Source organism: Acomys minous (genome assembly GCF_964271855.1).
Source record: "Acomys minous genome assembly, chromosome: 9".
Lineage (NCBI taxonomy): Eukaryota > Metazoa > Chordata > Mammalia > Rodentia > Muridae > Acomys > Acomys minous.
This window is the reverse complement of record NC_140490.1, coordinates 59,789,800-59,814,431: the sequence shown is the minus strand read 5'-3', so window position 1 is coordinate 59,814,431 and position 24,632 is coordinate 59,789,800. Positions and strand designations below refer to the sequence as shown.

At 45.8% G+C, this 24,632-nt stretch overlaps 2 protein-coding genes across 3 annotated transcripts in view; both read left to right on the top strand.

The window, feature by feature from the left end:
* RIPK1 (receptor interacting serine/threonine kinase 1) overlaps positions 1-7,754 on the top strand; it is a 34,596-nt gene extending 26,842 nt beyond the window's left edge. For both annotated transcript variants that reach the window (XM_084796411.1, XM_084796410.1), the window contains 3 exons: positions 796-1,332; positions 2,115-2,255; positions 4,460-7,754. In XM_084796411.1, coding sequence (XP_084652537.1) covers positions 796-1,332; positions 2,115-2,255; positions 4,460-4,746 — 965 coding nt within the window. In that variant the 3' untranslated portion in view covers positions 4,747-7,754. The remainder of the gene's footprint in view (positions 1-795; positions 1,333-2,114; positions 2,256-4,459) is intronic.
* Positions 7,755-10,331: 2,577 nt separating this feature from the next.
* The window catches only part of BPHL (biphenyl hydrolase like), a 34,875-nt gene continuing 20,574 nt past the window's right edge, over positions 10,332-24,632 (top strand). The window contains exons 1-4 of the mRNA XM_084796214.1: positions 10,332-10,489; positions 16,061-16,164; positions 18,612-18,778; positions 22,358-22,511. Of these exons, the coding sequence (XP_084652340.1) occupies positions 10,383-10,489; positions 16,061-16,164; positions 18,612-18,778; positions 22,358-22,511 (532 nt within the window). The 5' untranslated portion in view covers positions 10,332-10,382. The remainder of the gene's footprint in view (positions 10,490-16,060; positions 16,165-18,611; positions 18,779-22,357; positions 22,512-24,632) is intronic.

The following is a 24,632-nucleotide window of genomic DNA, read 5'->3' as shown; positions in this document are numbered from 1 at the left end:
CACAGGAAGATAGTGACAGCTCAGGAGGAAGTCAGGGACACATGTGGGCACAGAGTTCTAGAGATCAGAGCACTGCAGAAAAGTTAGTCTCATATTCACTTTTGGGGGATGCTTTTTTATTACGACAAAAGGGAAGACATAGTGTGAGATGCCAAGGTCACTGCCATCTCATCTGATCTGGAGCAAATTACCTAACCTCATCCAGTCATGAATATAACGACCTGCACTCCCGGAAGTTGTTTTCCTTTTTTAGTTTATGTGTGACTGAGTCTGTGCACCACATATGGGCAGTGCCTATGGCGGCCAAAAGAGGCCATCAGATCCCCTGGAACTGGAGTTAATAGGCTGTTGTGAGGTACCTAATGTAGGTCCTGTGCTGAGAACTGAACCTAAGTCTTCGGCAAGAACGGCAAGTGCCCTTAACCACTGAGCCATCTCTCCAGCCCCCCTACAGGCCATTAAGGAACAAAAAAAAAAACAACAGGATGTGCACAGGATGTAGGTGCTGCCTTTCTAGAGCCCACACCACTCCAAGGTGATAGTCACCACCTCAAAATGCAAGTCCCCTTCTGCTTAGGCCACTCAGGCAACACTCTCTCTTCTGTTGCCTGGGACTGTTTCCCTGTGTTCTTCCCCAACAGCCAGGGCTCTTGCTGATCATATCTGAAACTTACAGGAAGGGGCCTGTTTATTCTTTTCACGATCCTTATTTTCAGCATGTTGCTCAAGGACAGGTTCGTGGAAATGCTTAAGTTCTATTTACCTTTTATATCGGCCGTTTCTTCTCTGCTTCAGAACAACCCGGTTCGCTGCACAGCTCCCAGGGACCCCAGATGGGGCCTGTGGAGGAGTCTTGGTTTTCCTCCTCGCCAGCGTACCCACAGGAAGAGAATGAGAACAGTGTGCAGGCGAAACTCCAGGAGGAAGCCAGCTATCATGCTTTTGGAAGATTCACGGAGAAACAGACAAAACAGCAGCCGAGGCAGGACATGCCTTACAACAGAGAGGAGGAGAGGAAACGAAGGGTCTCCTATGACCCCTTTGCACAGCCAAGAGCTCACGAGAATGTTAGGAGTGCAGGGGCAAAAGGTCTTCCCAATCCCAGCACAAGCAGTCATGGGAATGCAGCACGCCAGCCACCAGCCAGCCAAGCACAGGTGCCACGTTGGAACAACGGATTGTATAATCTGCATGGGTTTGAAGCGGCAGGTGGAGGAGCTTGGTATGGGCCAAATCCAAGCCAAATGTACGGTACTTATAAAACTCCCGTGCCTGAGACCAACCTTCCAGAAAACACACCCACCGTTCCGTTCATCTCCATTCCAACAACAGGTAGGTGAATTTTTAGCTGTCTCTATCTTGTGTCCCGTTTCCTTCCCACCCACCCACCCACCCCGGAAATGAAACCACCACTAGCATCGTCACTGATTCTAAGTTATTGATGGGGACAAAGTGTAAGCTACTCAGAGCCTTCACCTGGCAGACGCAGCCCTCCAAGATGAAGTGGTCTCCATCCACCCACCCAGGCTGTCACTGGGTTTGGCCTGTGACCCATCATGGATCCTGATGACTGATAGGACACCCAACCTCTCCAGTAAATTGAAAGTATTTTCTTATATTCTTTTATCATAGTAAGAATGAAGTCTTAGCACTCGCCCCCCCCCTGTGTGTGTGTGTGTGTGTGTGTGTGTGTGAGAGAGAGAGAGAGAGAGAGAGAGAGAGAGAGAGAGAGAGAGAGAGAGAGAGAATGTGAGTGTATGTGTATGTATATATCTAGAGTAGAATTATTGAATCATATGGTGATTCTATCTTTAATTTGTGAGAAAACCCAATACTGTCATTCACTTTGGTTATATCATTTTCATTCCCAATAATGTATAGGAGCTTCGTCTTTCCACATTCTTGCCAACACTGATGTCTTTTTTCTTAATGATAGATATAATGTTTGTGAAATCAAGTAGCCACGTTATAAAGTGTTATAAAGAAATGACTGTTAAGGGTATCATAGGATAAGCAGCTGAACATCTGTAATAAAGCCCTGTACCTTTATATGCAGTAATATCTTCTCTTGCTTTCAATCTCACTCACTTACCTATATACCTTTCTCTATTCAGATGAGTCTATAACATGTGCTATCTACAATAGTTCTAGTATTCAGATTGGAAAGTACAATTATATGGACCTTGGACTGAGTTCACACTCAGCAGACAACGCGTGCAAAAAAGAGTCAGCTTCCGAGCACCAAGCCATCTTTGGTAAGATGCTTATTAAGGACCAGGGTTGGGCTGAGGTTTAGCTATGGTAGATTGCTGGACTAGCATGCATGAAGCCTTGAATTCAGTCCCCAGCATTGAAGGGCATTTTTAGAAAGTATGCATGCCTTATGACATGGACGTCTCATAACCATTTTTCCTTCTTGAGAGGACATAATAGAATCATAAAGTTTCTTTTAAGATTCTCTCTGAAAGTTATTCCATGTCTCTTCAGTATTTTTTGTTTTAGATTTATATGTTATTTGTATGACTGTTTTGTCTGCATGCACTACATGTGTGCCTCATGCCTACAGGGGTCAGGAAAGGGACTGTTGTGACTGCAGATTCTGGGAACTGACCCAAGCAAGAACAGCAAGTGCTCTTAATGGCTGAGCCATCTACTCCAGCCCCTATCCAGTACTTTTTAATCTTCTGTAATCTATTTTTTTTTTAACATAGGGCGAATCCCAGTGTCTAATTGGTGGCAGTGTTGTGAAGCTTAAGCTAGTTGAAAACACAGGGCACTGCCTGTAAATGTTATTCTTGTCCTCATCCATGGTCCTTCTCAGACTTGGGGCTCCGCAGCAAAGGATTCTGTCAAACACAGAAGACCATGCCCTCCGTAGCACTCCCTAATAAGAACAAGAGCGCTCATAGGTGTCCACAGCTTTCTGCCATCTAAGGTGATACATGCCTGTAATCCCATCACTAGGACAGTTGAAGTGGGAGGATTGTGAGTCCCAGGCCAGCCTGGCTATAGCAAGACCCTGTCTCAAAAAGGAACTGGAATTTGGCTTTCTGATTTACTTGTGGGCTGGCGTTTGTTTTCTATGAAGGGGAACTTAATAGGCAAGGCTCTGCTGGCCCTGAGTGCAAAAGCAGCTACAGATAGTCTGCGCATGAATTAGTACAGATATAGACCATGAAACTATTTACAAAAAGCCCAAACCAGCATTGGTCCACAGGCTGCATAAAGCTCTGGACTATTCCATTTTAGGAGTGACATTTACAATGCCTGGGAGAAGGGTTCTTACCTTTTGAGGAACCAAAGTTACCTTTGTGACTCTCCTACAAACCTGGCGATTTACAGTTATCTCGGAAGGGTCTTAGTCTGCTGCCACAATTGACAGACTCTGCACTGTGGTACTGAGGAAAGACTGGGAGCTGAGGGAGAAAGGAGGGGGCTTTTCTCCCTTAGATTCAGCCTTCTAAGATAGGGTGAGGACCAAAGACTGAAAGACTGTTATGGTGACTTTTTCTTTTTTTTTTTTTTCTTTTTTTGACCTCTCTCTCTCTCTCTCTCTCTCTCTCTCTCTCTCTCTCTCTCTCTGTGTGTGTGTGTGTGTGTGTGTGTGTGTGTGTGTGTGTGTATGTGTGTGTGTACATGCATACACACACAGGCACACATACACACAGACTCAAGAGATCCACCTGCCTCTGCCTCTGAAGTGTCAGGATTAAAGGAATAAGACACCACCCTGGGCCATTTCTTCTTTTCATGTGTTCCCTTTTTATGATGGTCTAAGGTGATGAAGCCAGTGACAAGAGAAAGGCCATGTATATATAAAATGAGGGTTCAGCAACTTGACGAAGGGAGAGAAAACCTTGAAAGGTGTATGTGCCTCTTCCATTGAGAGATAAGGGAAGGCACTTATTAAATGAGGGTTACACTTGGTTTCAGTGTCCTTGTTAAGAGGAAAGTGAACTGTCTAGAGGTGGGTAGCCTTGGACTATGGCCAAGTTTACAATATCCCAAAGAAACAACCCTCCCCTACTCCATTATATCCAGTTAGTCTAACTAGAACTAGACTCAAGTGGGAGTTGACTAGAACAATTAGCCACATAAGGCTTTGTTCATGAAGCCATTGATTGTGGCTCAGGAACCTGTATATGCAGCAAGAAGGAAAGGGCACCTATTTTAAGTCATACACGACTCCTTAAGGGCTGCAGTTTAGGTCAAGTATTATCCAACAAGTCAGTAGCAGTTAAGAAGTTATTAGCAGGCATAGTGGTACACACCTATAATCCTTGGGAGACAAAGGGGCTGCAGAGCAAGATTGTCTCAAAACAAAAAAACTAACTTTCTTTCTTTCTCCCCCCACCCCCATCTCTTTGTACTCTTCACTTTCCTGTGCCCTTAGCATTACAAGATACTAGCATGGTCAAAAGGCCTATAGCCTGACGCTTCTTCTCTTTTCTATTTACAGATAACCCCACTAGTCTGACTGATAAACACCTGAACCCTGTCAGAGAAAACTTGGGAAAGCAGTGGAAAAACTGTGCCCGCAAGCTGGGCTTCACTGAGTCCCAGATCGATGAAATTGATCATGACTACGAGAGAGACGGGCTGAAAGAAAAAGTTTACCAGATGCTCCAGAAGTGGCTGATGCGGGAAGGCACCAAGGGAGCCACAGTAGGAAAGTTGGCCCGGGCACTTAACCAGTGTTGCAGGATAGACCTGCTCAACCATTTGATACATGCCACCCAGAGTTAAGCCTGGGTGGGCTCTGCGAACCAAACTCTTGGGCTGGTGCAAAGCCCTTCAGCTCCCTGGCCTTTGGAACCCTATCTCAGTATGAGCTCTGTGTCTGAGCATGCAATTTAGAACTGGTGAATGGGAAGAGAAATCTCAAACCCCCAATGATTCTTCAGAAAGTACAAGCATGAAGACTGGCGAATGGTCCAAGACCACTTGGGGGGAAAGAATAAAAGGTTTTGAAAAGGAGAGAAGAGGTTTTGGAGGAGAAAGATGGTCTTCATTCAGCTTGTGTCGTAGTCTTCAAGTATGCTGTTTTCCTAGTTTCTTGTGGTATCATTTGGGTGTGTCGAGGGAGGAACACTCAAAGAATATAAAATCAGCTGGCTTCCTACTTCGTGCACTGCAAGCGCAGTAACATTCTGCTCAGATGCACGCCTTATGTGAGGCACAGCTCTTCTGAAAACTATAGGATCTGTTAACTTTGCATCCAATGCTATACTGTCACCTTAAGCTTTAAGAATCACGTGCAATTCTAATCTATCAAATTAACAATCAATGAGGAATTTGTAAGGAGGAGAAAAAAAGCTACAGGGCAGAGGGAGATCTTCAGATTGTGGCTGTCATCACTGAGAACTGCTGCTGATATGACTACTGTAAAAACTTCTTTAAGTTTCTAAATTTTCTCCTACCATTTTGGTATTTCATACAGTTTCCTAGCCTTTGCACCCTGCAGAGGGAATAGGTGTGCAGGAAATACTAATCAGGAAATACCATCTCTTCCCCCTGGATGTGATTGGCACCTTAGCACTGCTCACTGTAAAGCTGTTTCCTCAGTTTACCCCAATATACTGTAGAAATACCCTTCTTCTGTGTGCCATGAATCAAAAAAAGGACAGCTTTAGAGTCTGGTCATTGTGCCTTTAGCAAGCCCACCTGTGTAATGGATGTACACATGTTTTTGTTTTGATCCCAAGTGTGGGATATGTAGTGGTTGTAAACATGTTTTTGCTTTGATCCCAAGTGTGGGGTGGGGAACAGACTTGTGAGAGAACAGGTGATGTTTATCCACTAGAAGACGAACCACCTCGTGTGGGGGCTTGGTATTTGCCAGCTGAAACACATCTTAGTGCAGACTCTGAGAGGAGAAATCTACACAAGAACCCATAACAGAAGGCTGGGGTGTTTTTTGGGGGGGAGTCTTGGTATTGTTTGGTTGTTCATTGCTAGAGCATTCCTAGAGCGACCACTCCAGAGAACACTTCAGGAATCCAGGTTCCAGCTGCTATTCAGCCAAAATTCCAGCAGCAACTTTGGTTGAATTGCTGGTCTGCTGAAATCCTGCAGACTATGCCAGGGGAATCGCTCCCAGTAACTGAGTCCAAAAAGGTCTACTTCTCCTGTTCCCATTAACCTCTTTTCTATCCTATCTAGGGTAGGTGGTTTATAAGGGAGGTACAGGCACTAAAGAACCCCAAATGAGGTTTGGAAACGGTGAAAGCCTACACACCTGCAACTTACAAGTGAGTGAAAGAAATAAAAGACCGAAGCCACCTGCTGCCACTTGCTGGTCAGAGGCTATGCAGTGACAGTCAGTCAGCTATTAGAAAAGATTCTGTTGTCTGGTTGACAACAGCGCATTGTGGTTCTGAATCCCTCCAACTTCAGCAGATACATAGCACTCCCACGATGGCTGCAAAGCAGCATCGGCCTTGTTGGCATTTCAACACTTGTTGGCACTTCATCCTCCTCTGTCAGGCTATCCTGTCCTCTGTAGGAAATCTGGAAACATTCCTGGCTTCCATCTATATGGTGCTAATGGTACAAGTCAACCCCACACACCAGATATAACAAAAATGTCTGTAGACATTGCTACATATTCTTTGGAGGGATTCTCTTGTAACTATATTTCTTTTTTCCCCAAGACACAGTTGTTCTGTGTAGTTCTGGCTGTCCTAGAACTCATTCTGAAGACTAGGTTGACCTATAGACCAGGTTGGCCTTAAAGTCAGAGATCCACCTGGCTCTTTTTCCCTGGGTGCTGGGGCTAAATGTGTGCACCACCCAGCTTCCTACTGTGACTTCATATGCCTCACTTCTGTCACACAGTCTGGGCTCATGCCTTAACTGCATAGAGCATGCACATTGGAGCAGGGAAGGTTCCAAGCTTTCCTGGAGGAGCCTGGGTAATCTTTAAATGTTTTCCTCTTAACCTCTATTCTAATGCTGTTTTAAGAAGACAGAATTAAACATACTTTTAGTGGAGTTTAGGTTGGAAAAAATGGTAAGGGAAGGCGGAGCTGGTTTTGGAATTGCAGTAGCAAATCAGGGTCCTAGTATTAAAGTTGTGTCTACTAGTGTTTTGTAAGTGAAGAATTGTGTGTCCACTGCTAAAGATGAGTGTTTCACATCCAAGCCCAGATTGTGACCACAGGCTTCCAGATCCTTTCCATGGGTGACTGGCCAGGTTCACCACTGACATCAGACAATTGATTGGAACCTTGAATTGGGGCTAAACCAATATGAGTTGAAGGACAGTAAGTAGATGAAGCCTTGTACCCTCTTAATGTGCTAGCCAGGCCCTTGTACATGAGGGAATTTGGACCCACTACATCCATGTCACTGAGAGGTTAGACCCGAAGACCTTTAACCTTTAACCCATTTGCATCGGTTGCACCATGATGACTGATGACTTTGTAGTCAGTGGTGCCTGCTCCAAACAAGTGTGTGGGTTACAGGAGTTCCTCTGCAACCTCAACATGGAGTTAGAACACCTCTTTAAAGCCACCTTCTAAGCCATGCAGCACGCTGTGGACTGAGGTGCAAGTCAGGCTTGAGTGTCATTGCCCATATCACTGGAGAATGCAAGATGGCAACCACCAAGACACTGAAGGCCCTAGGAGACCAACCATGCTCCCGCGTCCCAGAGTTCTGTTTGATATTGTTTTTAATAAGATATCATATATATGTATATATATACATATATGCATATATAAATAAATAAAATTTTATATTTACATACAGGGTACTGACATCTGTGTGAATATGTTGGCATTTCCAGTGCATTCCCCCCTTTTGTTCTTCTGCTGGCAGAAAGGAATATAGTGAAAGGATGTTCCCAAGCATGACATTCTGTCCCTAAGAGACCAGCGCCACCATAATCCTTCCACATGGCTCAGAGGCCTTTCCTTCAGTTCTGCTTTAAGTGAGACCCTGGAAAAAAAGCCACCTTTGCCTCTGAGGGTTGCAGTCCAAGCCACACTCCACTACTATACCTGGCCAGAAACCTGGCAGGGGGAAGCCAGACCAGAAAGAGGGAGGAGACTTCCCAGTTGCTCCCAAGCACAGGTTTTCTACTCACTGTGGTTGTGTTCCTGCCTTCCATCTGTCATGTAGTTCCTGAACAGGGATGAGAAAAGGGGCTCCACCTCAAAAAACCAGTCTTAACCATTTATCTTGTCGTAGTTTTCTCTTTGCTTTTTAAAGAGTTGTTGACAAAAAGATGCAGCCTTTTCTAACAAGATAGATACTTTCCACCATTTCACTTTGAGTCAATGAAGGTTCGCAAATAAAACAACGCACCACTCAGCCCTTTTTCTTTTATATTTATTATTTGTTTGTGTGCACATGTGCTACAGCACCCGTGTAGATAAAGGGCAGAGGCCACCTGATGGGAATCCATTCTCTATATGAGTTGGGCTAAATGCCATTTGATAATGAGACCAACGGCATAGTTTTTATTCTGTCACATCAGTTCCTTGGGAGAATTCCAGACTGTCAACTCTTGTCCACATATCTGGATGCTCCCTTAACTGTCTATACTTCCTCGGCTGTCTACACCCAGCACTCAGGAGGCTGAGAAAGGAGGATCAAGCATCCAAGGCAGGCTTCACCCTAGGCTTCTGCATAAGCAATTTACGAAGTTGCCCAATAGGTTGACATTTAGTTTGTGGCTAAAATCTAGCAGCCTAGTCTGATGATGTCTCCTCATATCGATGCCTCAGGGCTCTGGAAGCTGAGGAAAGGGCAGAGGGGAGGAAATCAAGGTGACCTTCATGGTTTTCTCACTTTAAAAGAAAAAAGCAAATTTTTTAAATGGAGAAGGGCAGGCTCTGTGACATTTTACAAGCAGCTGGTTACAAAGAATTAGGAACTAGCATGATTGAGGTGACAGGTATGGTGTGTTAATGTAGCACTATTAACCAAGCAGTCCTGAATCTCCCACAGCTGTGTGATCCAAGCTTTCAATTTCCCTTGCCACCATTTCCTCATCTATAATTTGGAGGTAAGAGGTAGGGATGGAGAGAGTATATACTAATTAAAAGTAAAGTGAAGCACTTTAAGATGCCCAGCACAAAAATGACAGTAGTTTTGATTTGGGTATGAAGCTTTGTCCCCAATTAGTGGAACCAGTCATTGGTGGGCGATTGGGTCATGAGGGCTTTGATCTAATGCGTTGATGATTTGATGACATTATTGGAAGATGATAGGAGGCAAGGCCTGATGGCAGGAAGCATGTCACTGGAAGCATACCTTTGAACAACTTCTTCTGGCCCTTTCTTAACTCTTTGTCAGTCTCTGCTAAGTGTTCTGGCCTATGTTCCCACCATGTGCTGCCTTGCCTCAGGCCCAAAGCTATGGGTATTAGGATTCTGTGACAGTCCACCTATCTGTGATGTCAGTGTTTACCTGCCACGGGAGTGTGGCCCTGCCCAGGGCCATATAAAAGAACAGACCCTCCACGTGGCTCTCTATCTCTTTTTACCTCTCTCTGCTTCTTTATCTCTCTACTTTTCTACCTTTCTAACTCCTCTCTACCCTTTACACTCTCTTTCTCCCCCCCCCCTCTCTCTCTCTCTCTCTCTCTCTGTCTCCCTCCCTCCACGTGTGTCTCTAGAGATGGTTCCTATATCTCCCTATTAAACCTCTTAGGTGGATCTGTTGCGTGGTGTGATTCCACCCCTCTGTACAGCTCCGCCACGCACCTATAATCTCCATTGCCCACGTTTTACAATGGGTCTGGATGACCTTGGACTGAAAGCTCTGAAACCATGAACATTTCCTCCTTTTAAATTGTTGTTCTCAGATGTTTGTCACAGTTGTGCATAAAGCTAGCACAATAAGATGTACAGATGATGAGTTCTTGAAGAGTTACATAATAAATGTTGACACTGGTAACCTAAAAGCTTGCCTAGCAGCAAGGAAATAGGGAGATACGTGGAAAGTGCAACGGAGCCAGGTGTGGTGAGGCAGGCCAGTAATCCCAGCATGAGCTCAAGGTCAACATCAGCTACAACTCTAGGCCAGCTTCAGCTACATGAGATCCTTTCTCAACAAAGGACAGTAAACAGTGGTGGTCTGCAGTGCACGCGTCTCTCATTTCTCAGCTGGTGAGGGCAGGACAACAGGTGGCCCCGTCTCCTTATAGCTTTCCACACTATAGCAATTGCAAGCATGGAGTGGTGCCTACTGACTATCCACCCTGGGAGAGCAGGGAGAAGTGGACAGGCTCCTTTCTAGGAAAGCCGGACAAAGGGAGTAGCGGGATGGGGGCGTGACAAGACGGGCCGGGGGCGGGGCTTCAAGCTCAGCCCAAGGTGAGTGGCATCCAGCTGGGCGCATGCGCCTTCTGCCAGGTGGTGCGTCCTGGAACTATGGCGACTGCGGCAGGCTACCCCGCGGCCCTGCGGCTGCGGCTGCTCCTCTCGCCCCTGAAGTCCCGGATCCGCGTGCCCCAGGCCGAGCCCGCAGCGGCCTTTGGGTAATGGCGCGCTCCGGGCAGCGGGGTGCGCGGGCCGCTGGCTGGGGAGGGACAGGGGGTCCCGGCGCCGATGGCCCTTCTTCAAATCCGTGTCCAGATCCCGCAGAGCTAATGCAAGCACTTGGGTGCGTGGGGTTTGGTTCTAGGTGCTGGGCTGTTGTCCAGCCTCCTCAGTGCGGAGCAAAGCGACCGGGAGGGACGTTGGGTAATCACGGATCCCAACCCCGATGTCTTTAGCTAATTGCTGGGAACAATAATTATTCCTGCCTCGTCAGAAAGCTACCTAACATGCTTCAGTGGCAGGGCCCAAGTTTCCTGAGTCCTTTTGCCTGCTAATCTTGAACTTCTTTGTGCAAGAGAGGCTGCTAGGGAAACTGTAAATTCAGTTTCCGGGCCCTCCTGCCAGAGTTCTCTAATGTGGGGGTGCGGGATGGCCAGAAAACTGCGACTTCCCTTCCAATTCCCACCAAGCTCCACTCCAGCCCTTTTGATAAAATAGTAACATTCATGGAGACCTGCTGTCTTGAGACTCGGTGCTCCGTCTCAAGAGAATCTGAGTAGAAAACGTGGATAGAGCAGGCTGAAGTTGTGCGTTTGCCACCATAAATACATGCAGACATATGCAGTGCACAGGTACAGTTTACTGTCAACGGGCCATTGACAACTGGTGACTGGCGTTTAGAACTTTACTAGAAACCGATCGTTTGAGCACATAATCTAGAAGTAGAAAGAAGAAATCGATCCAGTTTTTAACCGTTCATAGCATGATTGTGTAGCTCGTCGGTTCTGTTCAAGTTTCTTTTCTCACTGTGGGATTATGTGACCTCCGCACTTTTTTTAATGAACAAGTGGAGAAACACGGCGGTGACTATGGTTGTGTAAATTGCCAGTGAATAGTAGGCATTTTACCCAGTTTCCTGACTGCACGAAAGGGTCGAATGAGGCTATTGGGGTTGTGTTAATGTCGTAGTCATAGGCGACTTTATGGCTGTTCGGAATCCCATTCACTTAGCTGTACTGCAGACCACGCTTCCTGAAAGATCTCTGTGAAGGTGTCCCCAGGTCTTGCCCTGCCTTTTAGAACAACTGATACGTGGCCTGTAATCTGAGAAACAGCTCTGGCTGGTTAAGCCTGAAGCCAGGCTGCAGCCCCAGGCAGCGGCTCAACAATGGGCTGTGAAGACCTCTTCCCAACCAGTGTCCAGGCCGCAGCTAGTTGAGTTGTGAGCCACAGAGTTGCTTGTAAGTCTGCTGCTTGGAACTTTGACCCTTCCCTTACTTCATGAGCTCTGTGATCTGTCAAAAAGTCTTTTCTGTGGGGAGTTTTAATTCAACAAATTAGTAATTGATTGAATCTGACAGTCTGAAAACAGTATCTCCTGAGTTGGCCTAAGGAGGCCCAGGCAGAGAATCAGGCCCAACCTCTTACTCTGAAGCAGTCAGACTGACTGCCACCCCAGCACTTTTGCCCTGCTGGGGACTCAGTTCTGCCATGAGATTAAAGAGAAATCATATTCAGTTCACACAGTTTTAAGTAGCTGTATTATCCACCCTTCCTAGCTGTGTGTACACTAACTCAACCTCTCGGATTTCCAGCCTTGCAGGTTTTGTAATTGAAGCAATGACTGTGGAAAGCCTAGCACAGAATAAATAAAAATAATTAGCAAGTACAATTAATGATGTAAATAGTGAGCATATTGAATAAGGAAAAAAAAAGGGAAAGGAAAGGACGTGACTGCCCCTAGGTATGATGACAGGGGAAAGTTTATTATAGATATGTGGGAGAGCCTAGTCAGAGACAGACACATCTGTGATAGTCCAGGGTGGCCATGACCCTGAGCCGTGTGGGGAGACGGGGAGGGAAAGTGAGAAAGGGAACCCAAGTACAACAGCCAGGAGGTCAAAGGTACAAAAAAAGGGGCAGGTACCCAAAATATCTGGGTTATATAAGGAAGAGCCTCTGGAGAAAGGGCAGCTAACCACAGCCTGGATAGTTCAAGGTAGAGGACAGAGTTTGGCAGCCATACCCTGTAACAAGTAGGGACAAGGGATGCTGGGAGAACCTGGAGGCCAGGTCCGTTTGGATGTGGCAATAGACACCTCGGCCATTTGTCCAGGGTTTGAAATTTAACACATATAAATTATAGCACAGTATAGAAAAGAGGTTACCAAACTTTGTGTAATCAAGCAGCTCATACGGTGACTCAGGGTTATTCTATAAGAAGCAGAGTATACTCAGTAAAGCCGTTCAAAGTGAGGCTGTATCTTGCTAAGCAATCTCCGCTTTCATCTCTAAACAAGATGCTTGTTTGTCCTAGTTAGGGTTTCTATTGCTGCCTGCCCCTGTGGCTCTGTCCTCTCACTCTGCCCGGCTGAACATGAGCTTCTGCACACGCCATGTGGTCTCCCAGCAGGGCTGTCCTGTAATGTTCTTACTTAGTTTTACTTTCCTGTGGCATTTCTTTAAAGACACTTTTCTCTCCTCTCAGATCTCTCTGCCCAGCCTGAGATGTCCTTTCTTGTTCTCGCCACCAAAGCCAAGTCCAAGCCTTTGCAAATCTTCCCCTGCTGCGGTTTCTAGTAAGCAGAACTCTAGGTACCCGGCGTCTCTGCCTCTACTCCCATTAGGTGGTGATAATTTAGAAAGAAATTTGGAATGGGAAACGAAAACGTAGAGCCAGCCAGATGCAGGAAGAAGTTAGATTTGTTGCCTGTTTTGGGGTGTTTTTTTTTTCTGTCTTTTTCTTTCTTTCTTTCTTTCTTTCTTCTTCTCCTCCTCCTCCTCCTCCTCCTTCTTCTTCTTCTTCTTCTTCTTCTTCTTCTTCTTCTTCTTCTGTTTGTTTTTTAACCAAAGAGGCTTGGGTATGATCAAAGGAGTTGAAGGAAAGATACCTTTGTGAACCAGCGCTCCAGGGAGAGACTGTGGCACTCAGGGCTCTGGCAGCCACATCAGTCCCTAAAACCCACTGGCTCTGTACACTGAGGAAAATGGGGAAGGGTTTCCTTTGTACAGAGTACCTGCATAGGGCAAAAATGGCTTAAATAGCATCTTCTTGGTACTGCAGGGAAGGGAGCTCCTAAAAGAGCTTTAGTGCACAGGGGAGCAGTAAAAGGAGAAGATGGCACTGTGTGCTTTACTGCTAACATGAGCCCAGTAAACACCAGTCAGCTGCTTAGGGCGTGGCTTCAGTTAGTATCAGATGCAAGAAGCACAGAAAGGAAATTGTATCTGGCCCAGGTGCCTCCAGCATCACCCAGCCCTCCCTGAGCAAATCCTCCTGGTCTTTGTTTTCTCTCCAGCTGAGCAAAGCAGATGTGTTAATAGGCGAACCGTGCGGAAGTGAATCTTTGTTTGTAGAGAGTGTGTATTCACTTCTGCCTTGATTCTAAGATGCGGTAAAGCCATCCTAACAATACAACTCAATTCTTTGGAAGAATGGGATGCTAACAAAAACAAATTGGTCTCATTGGTAGTTACTTAATGGCTTTGTTATTACTCCTCTGATGTTTGTGTACATGAGCTTATTTTAGGTCTTTTTATTTCCCAATTTTGCCATATAATTCCCAGGAAATATATGCTAATATTGGATGTACCAATAGTCAACACACGTGCTACCATTTTTTTAAATTAATTTTGTTGCTAATATTTAAGGCAGAGTCCCCGTGCATATCCCAGGCTGACTTTGAATCCTCCTCCCTGTGCCTTCCAAGTGCTGGGATTTCATGTATGCCCCTGTGTTCAGCTTGTACTCTTTATTACTTGAACTTACCGAATCAGATAAAACCAGCACAAGGAACAGAAAACCTTGTGTTTTCAAAAGTGCCACATTTTGGTAATCATTCTAACCAAGGACAGAGATGGCGTGGGATGTGTAGAAGAAAAAGGAAGCCAGTGATTGATTCAAACGCCCACAAGAAAAGTGATTCCTCTTAGCATCTGTCCTGGCATCTATTCCCACCCCACCCCACCCCCACCCACCATCAGGGAACAGAGCAGAAAGGTCATAAGGTCAAGAACTGAAGCAGAGACCATGGATGAATGCTGCTTACCAGCTTACTAAGCTTGCTTTCTGGGACAACCCAGGACCGCCTGCCCAAGAGTGGCACCACCCACAGTGGGTGGGGCCCTCCCACATCAGTCTTTTTTTTTTTAACCTTTTTTTTATTAATTTGTTCATATTACATCTTGATTGTTAGCCATTCCCCTGTTTCCTCTCATTCTTCCCTCCCTCCCACTTCCCCCCTTCTCCCCTCCCCTATGTCTGTGATTGAAGGAGACCTCCTCCCCCTATATATGCTCTAAGATTATCAAGTCTCTTCTTGGTAACTTGCTATCCTTCCTCTGAGTGCTGCCAGGCCTCCCCATCCAGGGAACGTGGTCAGAAAAGGGGCACCAGAGTTCGTGTGAGAGTCAGATCTCACTCTCCACTCAACGGTGGAGAATACCATGTTCATTGGCTAGGTCTTCGTAGGGGTTCGAAGTTTACTGCCTATCTCTCCTTGGCTGGTGCCTTAGTTTGAGGAGGACCCCAGGACCCAGATCTGCCTGACACTGAGATTCCACCTTACTCCCATCAGAATGGCTAAGATCAAAAACTCAAATGACACCACATGTTGGCGAGGATGTAGAGAGAGAAGAACATTCCTTCATTGCTGGTGGGAATGCAAACTAGTACAACCACTTTGGAAAGCTATCTGGCGTTTTCTCAGAAAAATGGGAATAGGGCTTCCTCAAGACTCAGCTATCCCACTCCTTGGAATATACCCAGAAAATGCCCTAACACACAACAGGGACATATGCTCAACCACGTTCATAGCTGCTTTATACAGAATAGCCAGAACATGGAAACAGCCTAAGTGTCCCTCAGTAGAAGAATGGACAAGGAACTGTGGTACATTCACACTATAGAATACTACTCAGCTATTAAAAACAAGGAATTCTCGAAATTTGTGGACAAATGAATTGACCTAGAAATTATCATAATGAGTGAGTTCACCCAGAAGCAAAAAGAGACAAACGGTATATACTCACTTATATCAAAACACTAGTCCAAAGGATACGTCCCATGAAAAACTTTACTTACCAGGAAAGTGGGTCAGAGGAGAGGACATTCTATTGAGACTTTAGGCGAGAGTAGCATGGAAGAATGGGGAAATAGTAGGACCCACAGGGTCCTGGAAACCTACAAGAAGAACTTTATGACACCCACATCAGTCTTGAACGTTTAAAAAGTGCCCCATAGACTAGCCTCTGGGCCAATCTAATGGAGGCATTGTCTCAGTTGCAGTTCCTTTTTCTGAGATGACCCAGGCTTGTGTCAAGTTGACAAAAAAGAAAAATCTTAACTAGGACAGAGGGCAAACTCCTGGGTGCCGCAGTGTGGTCAAAACAGGAAGACACTGTTCAGATTTGCAGTCTGTTCTGAAGACACAACCTGGATTGGAAAACTGAGGCACAAAGCAAAGCCGTGTTACGTGCCTGAGTTGGATACTGATGCTACTTTGTCATAGTAAATATGTCAGTTTGGCAGGATAAATAAGTCTTCCTTTGGGAATTTCTTTCTCTTCCAGAACTGCAGTAACTTCTGCCAAGGTAGCTGTGAATGGCGTTCACCTGCATTACCAACGAGTGGGCGAAGGGGAGCATGCAGTCCTCCTACTTCCTGGGATGTTGGGTATGTATGGATTTTAACCGTCAGGGACTGCTCCTGCAGGCTGTAGATTCTCGTTGATGTATCTCGATGCGAGATGCCAAGCATCGATTGTTCACTCTGGGGCTTGCTAAAAGCTCTAAAGGGATATTTGCGTCACTCAGAGTTGAGTGGTTTAGGAAAGTAAGTAACTTTCTACTGTATTAATTTTTTATGTCTTTACCCATTTCCTTCCCCCCATTTAAGCACACGGTGAAAATGCTTTCCTACTATTTGGGAGGGTTACAGGGGTCAAGGAAACAGGGGGTCCAAAGAAGGAGCAGATGATAAAGATAGTAAGGTGGGGAGCAGTGACCCCAGTTAGTTTGCCTGGTATCCAGGGCTTCTCTGGAGTGTAAGACTTGAAGATAGGAGACAGCTGAACCAGTTATCTTTGATTTGTTTAATAAGAGTAAGTTGGCGGGGGTGGGGGGGTTGTTAAAAGACCTTTTTTTTTTCTTTTCCTAACAGGATCTTACTCTAAAGCTAAGCTCACCTACTGAGATTGACAGGTTTGTGCCACCATACCTGGCCAGTTAAAGTCATTTTCAAAATCAAACTCACATTAGCACATTAGCGCCTTCAGTGTGTTGAGCACAGTAAAGCCGCTGGATCTCAGTCCTACCTCACAGAAGAGCAGTCCAGGCTTAGGATGTTCCGGAGAGAGTTTACAGTGATCTTGGGACACACCAAACCTACTTAGGTTGTGACTTGCCTCTTTCTCCTAAAAGTCAGATGCTAAAATTTTCAGCTACTTTCGGTCCTACTTGCCGGGCCTCCGCTGATACAGTACCACTGCAGCAAGTGAGAGAGTGCTGGGATACTTAGCACCATTATCTTAAACTGTCATAATCGAAGAGATAGTTACTCTAAAAGCTGATGTTCAGTTTATGTTCAGTCATCAGCAAAATCAATTTACCATGTTTATTATTACTGTTATTATTATTATTATTATTATTATTATTATTATTATTATTATTATTTCATCATTGCAGTCATTAACTACACAGAGCATCTACCAATATAATTCTTCATTTCTGTGAAGTATTACCACGATTCCAAAGCTTTAAAGTGGAACAGGGGGAGTCTCTCTCTCTCTCCTACCCTGACCTCCATTCCACATGGGCCACTCAGAATCATGTACTAATAATTATGTATATCGTCGAAACACTTGTTTAAGGTTTTAGTACTCTTGGCCTAGTCTTCAGGTGCATGCACACAGGTCAAAAAACCAAATGTTTCCTCCTTTGTGAAACTGTTTATTTTAACGTGAGTAGCCCTCCCCCGAATCCCTTATTTCCTGCCCTTCCCTCAGCACGGTTCCTTCAAGCTCAGGGGCATACAAGAAGCTCCTGTGAGAGAGCAATATACTCGGTCTGGAAATCCACTAGTCTGCCTTCGGCCTGGGTTTTTGAATGACCTGTGCAATGGACCTTGACCACAGGAAGTGAGCTTAGCTGTCTGGTCAGGCAGCGTTTCCTGTATATTTGTGGCCTGAGTGCTGAGTGCTTAGAAGTCACACAAACTGCGCAGTCAGTGCTGCCTTGCCACTGGATGGAGCTCTTAGCAAGTGACCTTCCACACACACACAGTGGATGTGAGCACACCACACCCCTGGTGGCCTACCAGTGAGATGGCAATTGCCAGTCAGGGCCACCACAAACAGGCTCTTGGCATAGCCTCCTTTATGCTGGTTTGGTAAAATACAATTTGATTTCTTAAAGGCACATGGTTCAGTGTTTTAATTTACTTTTCTCTGTTTTGGTTGTACCTAAAATATAAACTCTTAAGAGACATTTATATCAGCCTGACACGGTGGCTCACGCCTGTTATCCCAGCACTCAGGAGGCAGAGGCAGGTGGATTTCTGTGAGTTTGAGGCCAGCCTGGTCTATAAGGCAAGTCCAGGACATCCAAGGCTACACAGAGAAACCTGTCTCAAAGAGAGAGAGAGAGAGAGAGAGAGAGAGAGAGAGAGAGAGAGAGAGAGAGAGAGAGAGAGAGAGAGAGAGAGAGATTCATATAAGCTTAATGAAAAAACATCTGGAGTATGAGACTTTCTAACTGTATGTCGTTGGGATCTCCACCATTTCTAAGTCACCTTCCTTAGAGAAAAGAGAGATAGAGGATACCCAGAAACTATCAAATATGAACGTTCATTTCAATACGGTTGAGTGTGAGAACTAAACTGAAAGGGTATCAAAAATGCTACAAAAAATACTGATACTGAAGTCTTCCTCAAAGTCACCGCTAGGGGGAGACCTGAGGCAGGTCCTAACTCCATGAGGAGTGACAACTTTCCCAGAGTTCTCCTGGCTAGCTTTGAAGAGAACCAAGAACTGTGTTTTGAGATTGTTGCTGCTTCTGTTTCGCTCTGCTGTGTTGGCGACACTGAGGACATGCAGTAGAATGTAACCCAGTGGCTGTTTTCAGGAAGCGGAAAGACCGATTTTGCACCTCAGCTTCAGAGTCTAAATAAGAAGCGCTTCACGGTGGTGGCCTGGGACCCTCGAGGATACGGACAGTCCAGACCCCCAGATCGAGATTTCCCTCTGGACTTTTTTGAAAGGGACGCAAAGGATGCTGTTGACTTGATGAAGGTGAGATTCAAGAAGTGTTGGAGTCGGGGCCAGATGACTGGGCCCATCTTCATTGGTCCTAATTCCTGGTGCTCTTTCTTTCTACGAAGGCAATGCCATCTCACGATGCTACTGCCAAGACACCAAGGCTCTTCCCCCTTCTCCGCCAGTCTCATGGCACACGTCAGTGCAGTTTTAGTTTTGTTTTGCGTTCCTTTGTTTTGAGACAGGTTTTCATCATGTAGTCGTAGTAGGCCGTGAGTTCTAGTCGTTTCTGCTTCAGCCTTTGACCTGCTAGGATTGCAGGCCTGGAACACCACACACAGCAAAACACACAGTTTTATACAGATGACACTGGAGTCCTAAGCTGTGGTTCAACCCCACAGCTTCCAATGTGCCAGGTGTAGGCACTCACCCCAAAGAAAGCAACAACAGGTGGTACAGAGTTAGGAAAGCGTTTTGAACAAAAGTGTCATTTGGAGAAGATGGAGGGGAAGCCTTTCAGCCCATCCACGGGGACTGACATGGGCCTTGGGTTTAGGCAGAGCAAGAACTGGAGAGGCTGCAAGAACTCTGCATAGTTAAGCAGTCTTGTCAAGGCGTGGTCTGCTGTTAGCTCAGTTCTGGTTCCGCAAGGTGGCCTGAGGAAGTCATGACTGCCCATGCTGGGGGTAGTCTCACCTGCGGCTGATCTGTGTGTAAGGTTCTGCCCTTCTGGAATCTTTTTTTTTTCCATTTTTTTTCTCCTTTATTAATTTATTCTTGTTACATCTCAATGGTTATCCCATCCCTTGTATCCTCCCATTCTTCCGTCCCTCCCATTTTCCCCTTATTCCCCTCCCCTATGACTGTTCCTGAGGGGGATTACCTCCCCCTGTATATGTTCATAGGGTATCAAGTCTCTTCTTGGTAACCTTCTGTCCTTCCTCTGAGTGCCACCAGGTCTCCCCCTCCAGGGGACATGGTCAAAGGTGAGGCACCAGAGTATGTGAGAAAGTAATATCCCACTCTCCACTCTACTGTGGAGAGTGTTCTGTCCATTGTCTAGGCTCAGGACAGTGTGCACAGGTCTGGAACAGGACATTATAAAAGATGCCACCACTGCTCTTAATGTCTGTGCCTTCAGCCTTGAGGGGTTTGTCCTAATTAGGGTTACCATCGCTGTGATGAAACACCACGACCAAAGCAACATGAGAAGCAAAGAGTTGTTTGACTTACACTTTCACATCACAGTTCATTATCAAAGGAAGTCAAAGCAAGAACTCAGGCAGAGCAGGAAGCAAGAGCTACTGCAGAGGCCGTGGAGGGGTGCTGCTTACTGGCTTGCTCCTCGAGGCTTGCTCAGCCTGCCTTTTTATAGAACCCCAGACCTTTGGCCCAGGGGTGGCACACCCACAATGGGCTGAGCCCTTCCCCATAAGTCACTAATTATGGAAATACTATAACAGGATTGCCGACAGCTTGATCTTATGGAGGCACTTTCTCCATTGAAGCTGCCTGCTCTCTGTTGACTCTAGCAAAACTAGCCAGTGCAGGGATTAAGTTTGGCTAGGTAGCACCTGCCTTGAGACAGATTCTCCTTGAATGTTTAACATGCCTACTACAATGCAGAGTTGAGCAGGAATCCAGCCCGAAGTGAAGAAGATAAAAAATGGAGGTGGAGAAATCCATTTTTTTATCCTGTCTTTAATTATCTTGCAGGCCCAGGTGAGGAATGGGTCGGTGCTTTTTAGCAGACACAATATTTTGTTTCGTTATTTTGGTTTTCAGAGTCAGGACCTTGCTGGCTAGCCTCACAATCACTGGGTAGCAGGGTGGCCTCTGCCTCCTGAGTGGTGAGGGGCTTGCAGTCATGTGGTACTGATGGCATCACACCTGCCTCACATTCTTCCAATTTGCTGCTTCCACTGAAGATGTGTTAAGGAGATGCTGGTTCCTCTTGCTGTCATTGTCCCCTCTCTGTGCTTTGTGATTTCAGTTACCCATGGCCAACCGTGGTCTGGAAATGTTAAGTGGAAAGTCCAGAAGTAATTATTTCATAATTTGTAATGCTTTATCATTTAAATTAGGTGTAGTTTTAGTTTATACATTAGAATATAAACAAGCAAACTGTACGAGCCAGGGGCTTAAGTAAGGTTCCATTACATGTCCATCCTGCATAATGTTAAACATGTCTGTTGCATCAATTGTTGTTGTTCAGTTGCTTTACACCTTATTTTTTGAAACAAGGTCACTCATTGGCCTGAAGGTCAGCAAGTAGGCTAGACTGGATGCCCAGGAAGCCCCAGGGAGCCTCCTGTCTTCACCCCCTCACATCTGGGGTTGCAGGCATGCACCATTAAGTCTAGCTGTTGACATGGGTCCTGGGGGAGAACTCAGATCCTCCTGCTTTGTACCACAAACACTTTGCCAAGAGAACTATATGCATCAATCCCCCTCCCCAACATTTATCTTTTCCTTATGAGAAAATTTTTCCAAATATTTCCTTCCTGTCTTTCTGAAATGCAAGCTCATTAATGTTATCTGTAGCTCTCTAGCATGAGTTTTAAATCCTATGACATTTTGAGTGGTATAGTGAAGTGTGATGCTGCCCACCCCTCCTGCCTCCATCCTACCCAGTTTTTAAGACATCCTCTGCCCGGCATATCCACTCTGTGCTGCATGAACAGGTATAGCTAGTTCTTGGTACCATCTGTGTTACAAGGGATCCTTGGTGAGATAACCGCAGCAGATACAAGAGAGCTGTTGTGTTTCACTAGGTGCATGCACTGTTTTATTCCATGCACCACCTGGTGGTAAATGACTGAGTTAATTTAAAGCCACTTTTTGTTCTGACTTGTTTATGAATATTTGCCACTTTTTGTGATTATAAACAATGTTGTGTATGTCCTGAGTGTGTCTCCTGGTAAAGGAATGCAAGAGGCAGTGCAAGGCTATGGAAAATACATACTCTCATTCGGCATCTTAAAGTCAAATGATTATCCAAAGTATGTACATACATGTGTGATCCTACCAAGTAAACTAAATAACATTTATTAGCTCCTTAACTTTAGTCTTTTCTGATACTGCATTTTACTTCTAGAAGCCTTTGTCAACTTTCTCTGCTGAGCACATTTTCAGGGTCCTGGTTAATTCATCCAAGGACAGATGCAGCTTTGCCATGACACCATGCTCCCTCTTGTCCGCAGCCAGCTCTTTCCCACAGTTACAGCTGTGGCTTCAGCGGATACCCTGTCTCGTTTTATCTTAAGCTCCTCCCCAGTCTACAGAATTGCCCTCCCAGCCTTGCTCAGGAGCATTCACACACAGTGCTTGCCACACCCAAATACAGCAGGTTGCTGCTGATTCTGTTTGACATTTTATCCAACCGGAAGATGTGATTCCCGAGTAAGTTAAACTAATACTGTGTTCTCAAGGTTCTATGACAGTTACACTGTAGCAAAGGTAACTGACACCAGGCCTCCGGGTGGCAGACTTGGAGAATTTTGATCACCACCCAGGTTCTTCCAGCAGATGGAGTGGCAGCTGTGCCATGCTTTCTGCTGTGCTGGCCAAGACGGAGCAGTAACTATGTTCTGTGTTCTGCTCCATCGCCCACAGGCACTGCAGTTCAAGCAGGTCTCCCTCCTGGGCTGGAGTGATGGCGGCATAACTGCGCTTATTGCTGCTGCAAAGTACCCATCCTATATCCACAAGATGGTGATCTGGGGAGCAAATGCCTATGTCAGTGAGGAAGACAGCAGGATTTACCAGGGTAAGTTCTGCAGCCTTAGACGTTGTCATGACGACCCCCCCTCCTCATCTCTTGTTTTGATATGTGTTGATTGACAAGTCACATCTCATCCACTTCCAATTCTCAGCTCTAAGGTCACAAGAAGAATGAGTTTGCAGGAAAGTCATATAATTTAACCAACCTAGAAATGGATACTTTTCTATTTCCAGAAGTGAAACTTGGATGACTCAAGCTAAAGCTCTGGAAAAGCGGTGTTTACAGTCACAACCACGGGTAGTGAGCTTGAAGGAAGGAGGGGGCGCTGAGAAGTGTTACTCATTGCCTCATTTAAAGTATGTGAAAGCTGGTTGCAGTGGTGCATGCCTGCAGTCTCAGCTACTTGGGAGGTTAAGGCTGAAGAAGTCCTGAGTTTGAAGCCAGAATGGGCAACGTAGCATGGCCTAGTCTTAAAATAAAATCATGAATGAATGAATACATGAAATAGAATGAGTTTTAAAAGAAGCACTAGGCTGAAAAATGAACCTCTATTTTGATTCCAACAGTCTGTGCAGTTTTCTTGACTAAAGTCTACTCTAAGCTTCTCCTGGAGGTTTTTAGGGGCACAAGAGTGGGGCCAGTGACCTGCAGCCGGTGGTTCGGCTTCAGCCTTCCTCTTGCTTTTGTCAATCTGAGGCATCAGTGAAAAGTTAGTTCATGAGATGGAGACCAAACTGGGCCATCTACGTCCTAACTCTTCCTCATTTTTCTTATTCTCCCAGCATCGCTGCCTGACTTGCACCAATAGCCAGAGCATATCGGCATGTTAGCAATTGCTAGGCACCCAGTCTTGGCATTGTTTAACCTCTAGCATACCTTCCAAGTTGGGAGGATCATGCTCTCAGAAGGAGAGAGGGGTTCCCCAGAGCTGGGGGGGTGGGGGTGGGGGGAGGGGTGACTGAGGCAAAAGAGAAGCTATCCAGACTTCCAACCACTTCTACCTGCCTCCCTGCCTCACGAGCCCCTCTTTCTCACTGGAAGCTTCCTGTGTCTCTACTAAACTGTAGATGGCCTAACAGAAGAGGTTCAGTCCCAGCGGGTACATTTTCTCTCCTCCACTGTGGCTATATTGTGTCTTTGATGGGCATCTTGGTCTTCAGAACCTGAACAATTTACTCTCTGGCCCAGACAGAAAAGTTTGCGGAGCCCTATTCATGCTAAGTCTCTTCCGGGTGTTCTGCCATTCCTGTTGTGAGCTACTTGGAGGCTACATTCTGTTCTGGAATCCTACTTCTCTGTGCTCTTCCTGTTTTTTAGAGCCTTCTGAAATCCGGACATGACAGATGATTTAGAAAGCAATCCTAATCTGGCCGCCACTTGTCCTCACCATCCTCCCTCCTGGCTCAGAGTCTGCTTTGTGCAGGGTAGCCTGTTCCACCATTGCCATCCACAAGCCCCTGCTGCCTCTGGCACTAGATGGCTTTGCTTCTTCCGCATTCTCTTACTGGGCCCTTGGTCTCTGCCTCAACAGGTGAACATTACTCCTCCTCCTTCCTGTTCCTCCTCACTATGCTATATCCTGCCGCACAACTGTATTAAAATAGGCATATGTGGTCTCTCTCCTTCAGTGGCATTGTGGTCCTTCTGGTCCTCCCTGCTGAATAGTTCTGTCTATAGCAAGTGTAATATTGCCACAGACAGTGGATACTGTGGACTTGTAGGTGGTACTGGCTCACTACTCTCTAGATATTTGAGTCACTCTCTAGGTTTGGAAGGTCTGTAAAAACACCTCCCATATCCACATTGGACATGTGTGTCACCTCTCCTTTGCCTGGTCAGTCACTGATCTCTTCCAAGCAGCAGCATTTAGTGTCCACAGGGTTTGTTTGGTTGGTTTGTTTTCGTTTGTTTGTTTGTTTGTTTTCTTTTCCTGTCTTCCATTGTTTCTGACCTCCCTCTGCTTGCTCTGGGTTCTGAATTGCTTTATTCCCTCTGATCTCAAAATAAAACTCTTGGATTATTGATTTGAGATGTAAATTTTCCTCTAGAGCTGCTAGAGCTAAGCCCCTGTGTATATAAAGGGATTAGGTTGACTTACAGGAGGCAGTCTGAGTAGCCCAACAAGGGTTTTCTCACCCTGGAGCAACTGAGAATCTAGTAATGTCT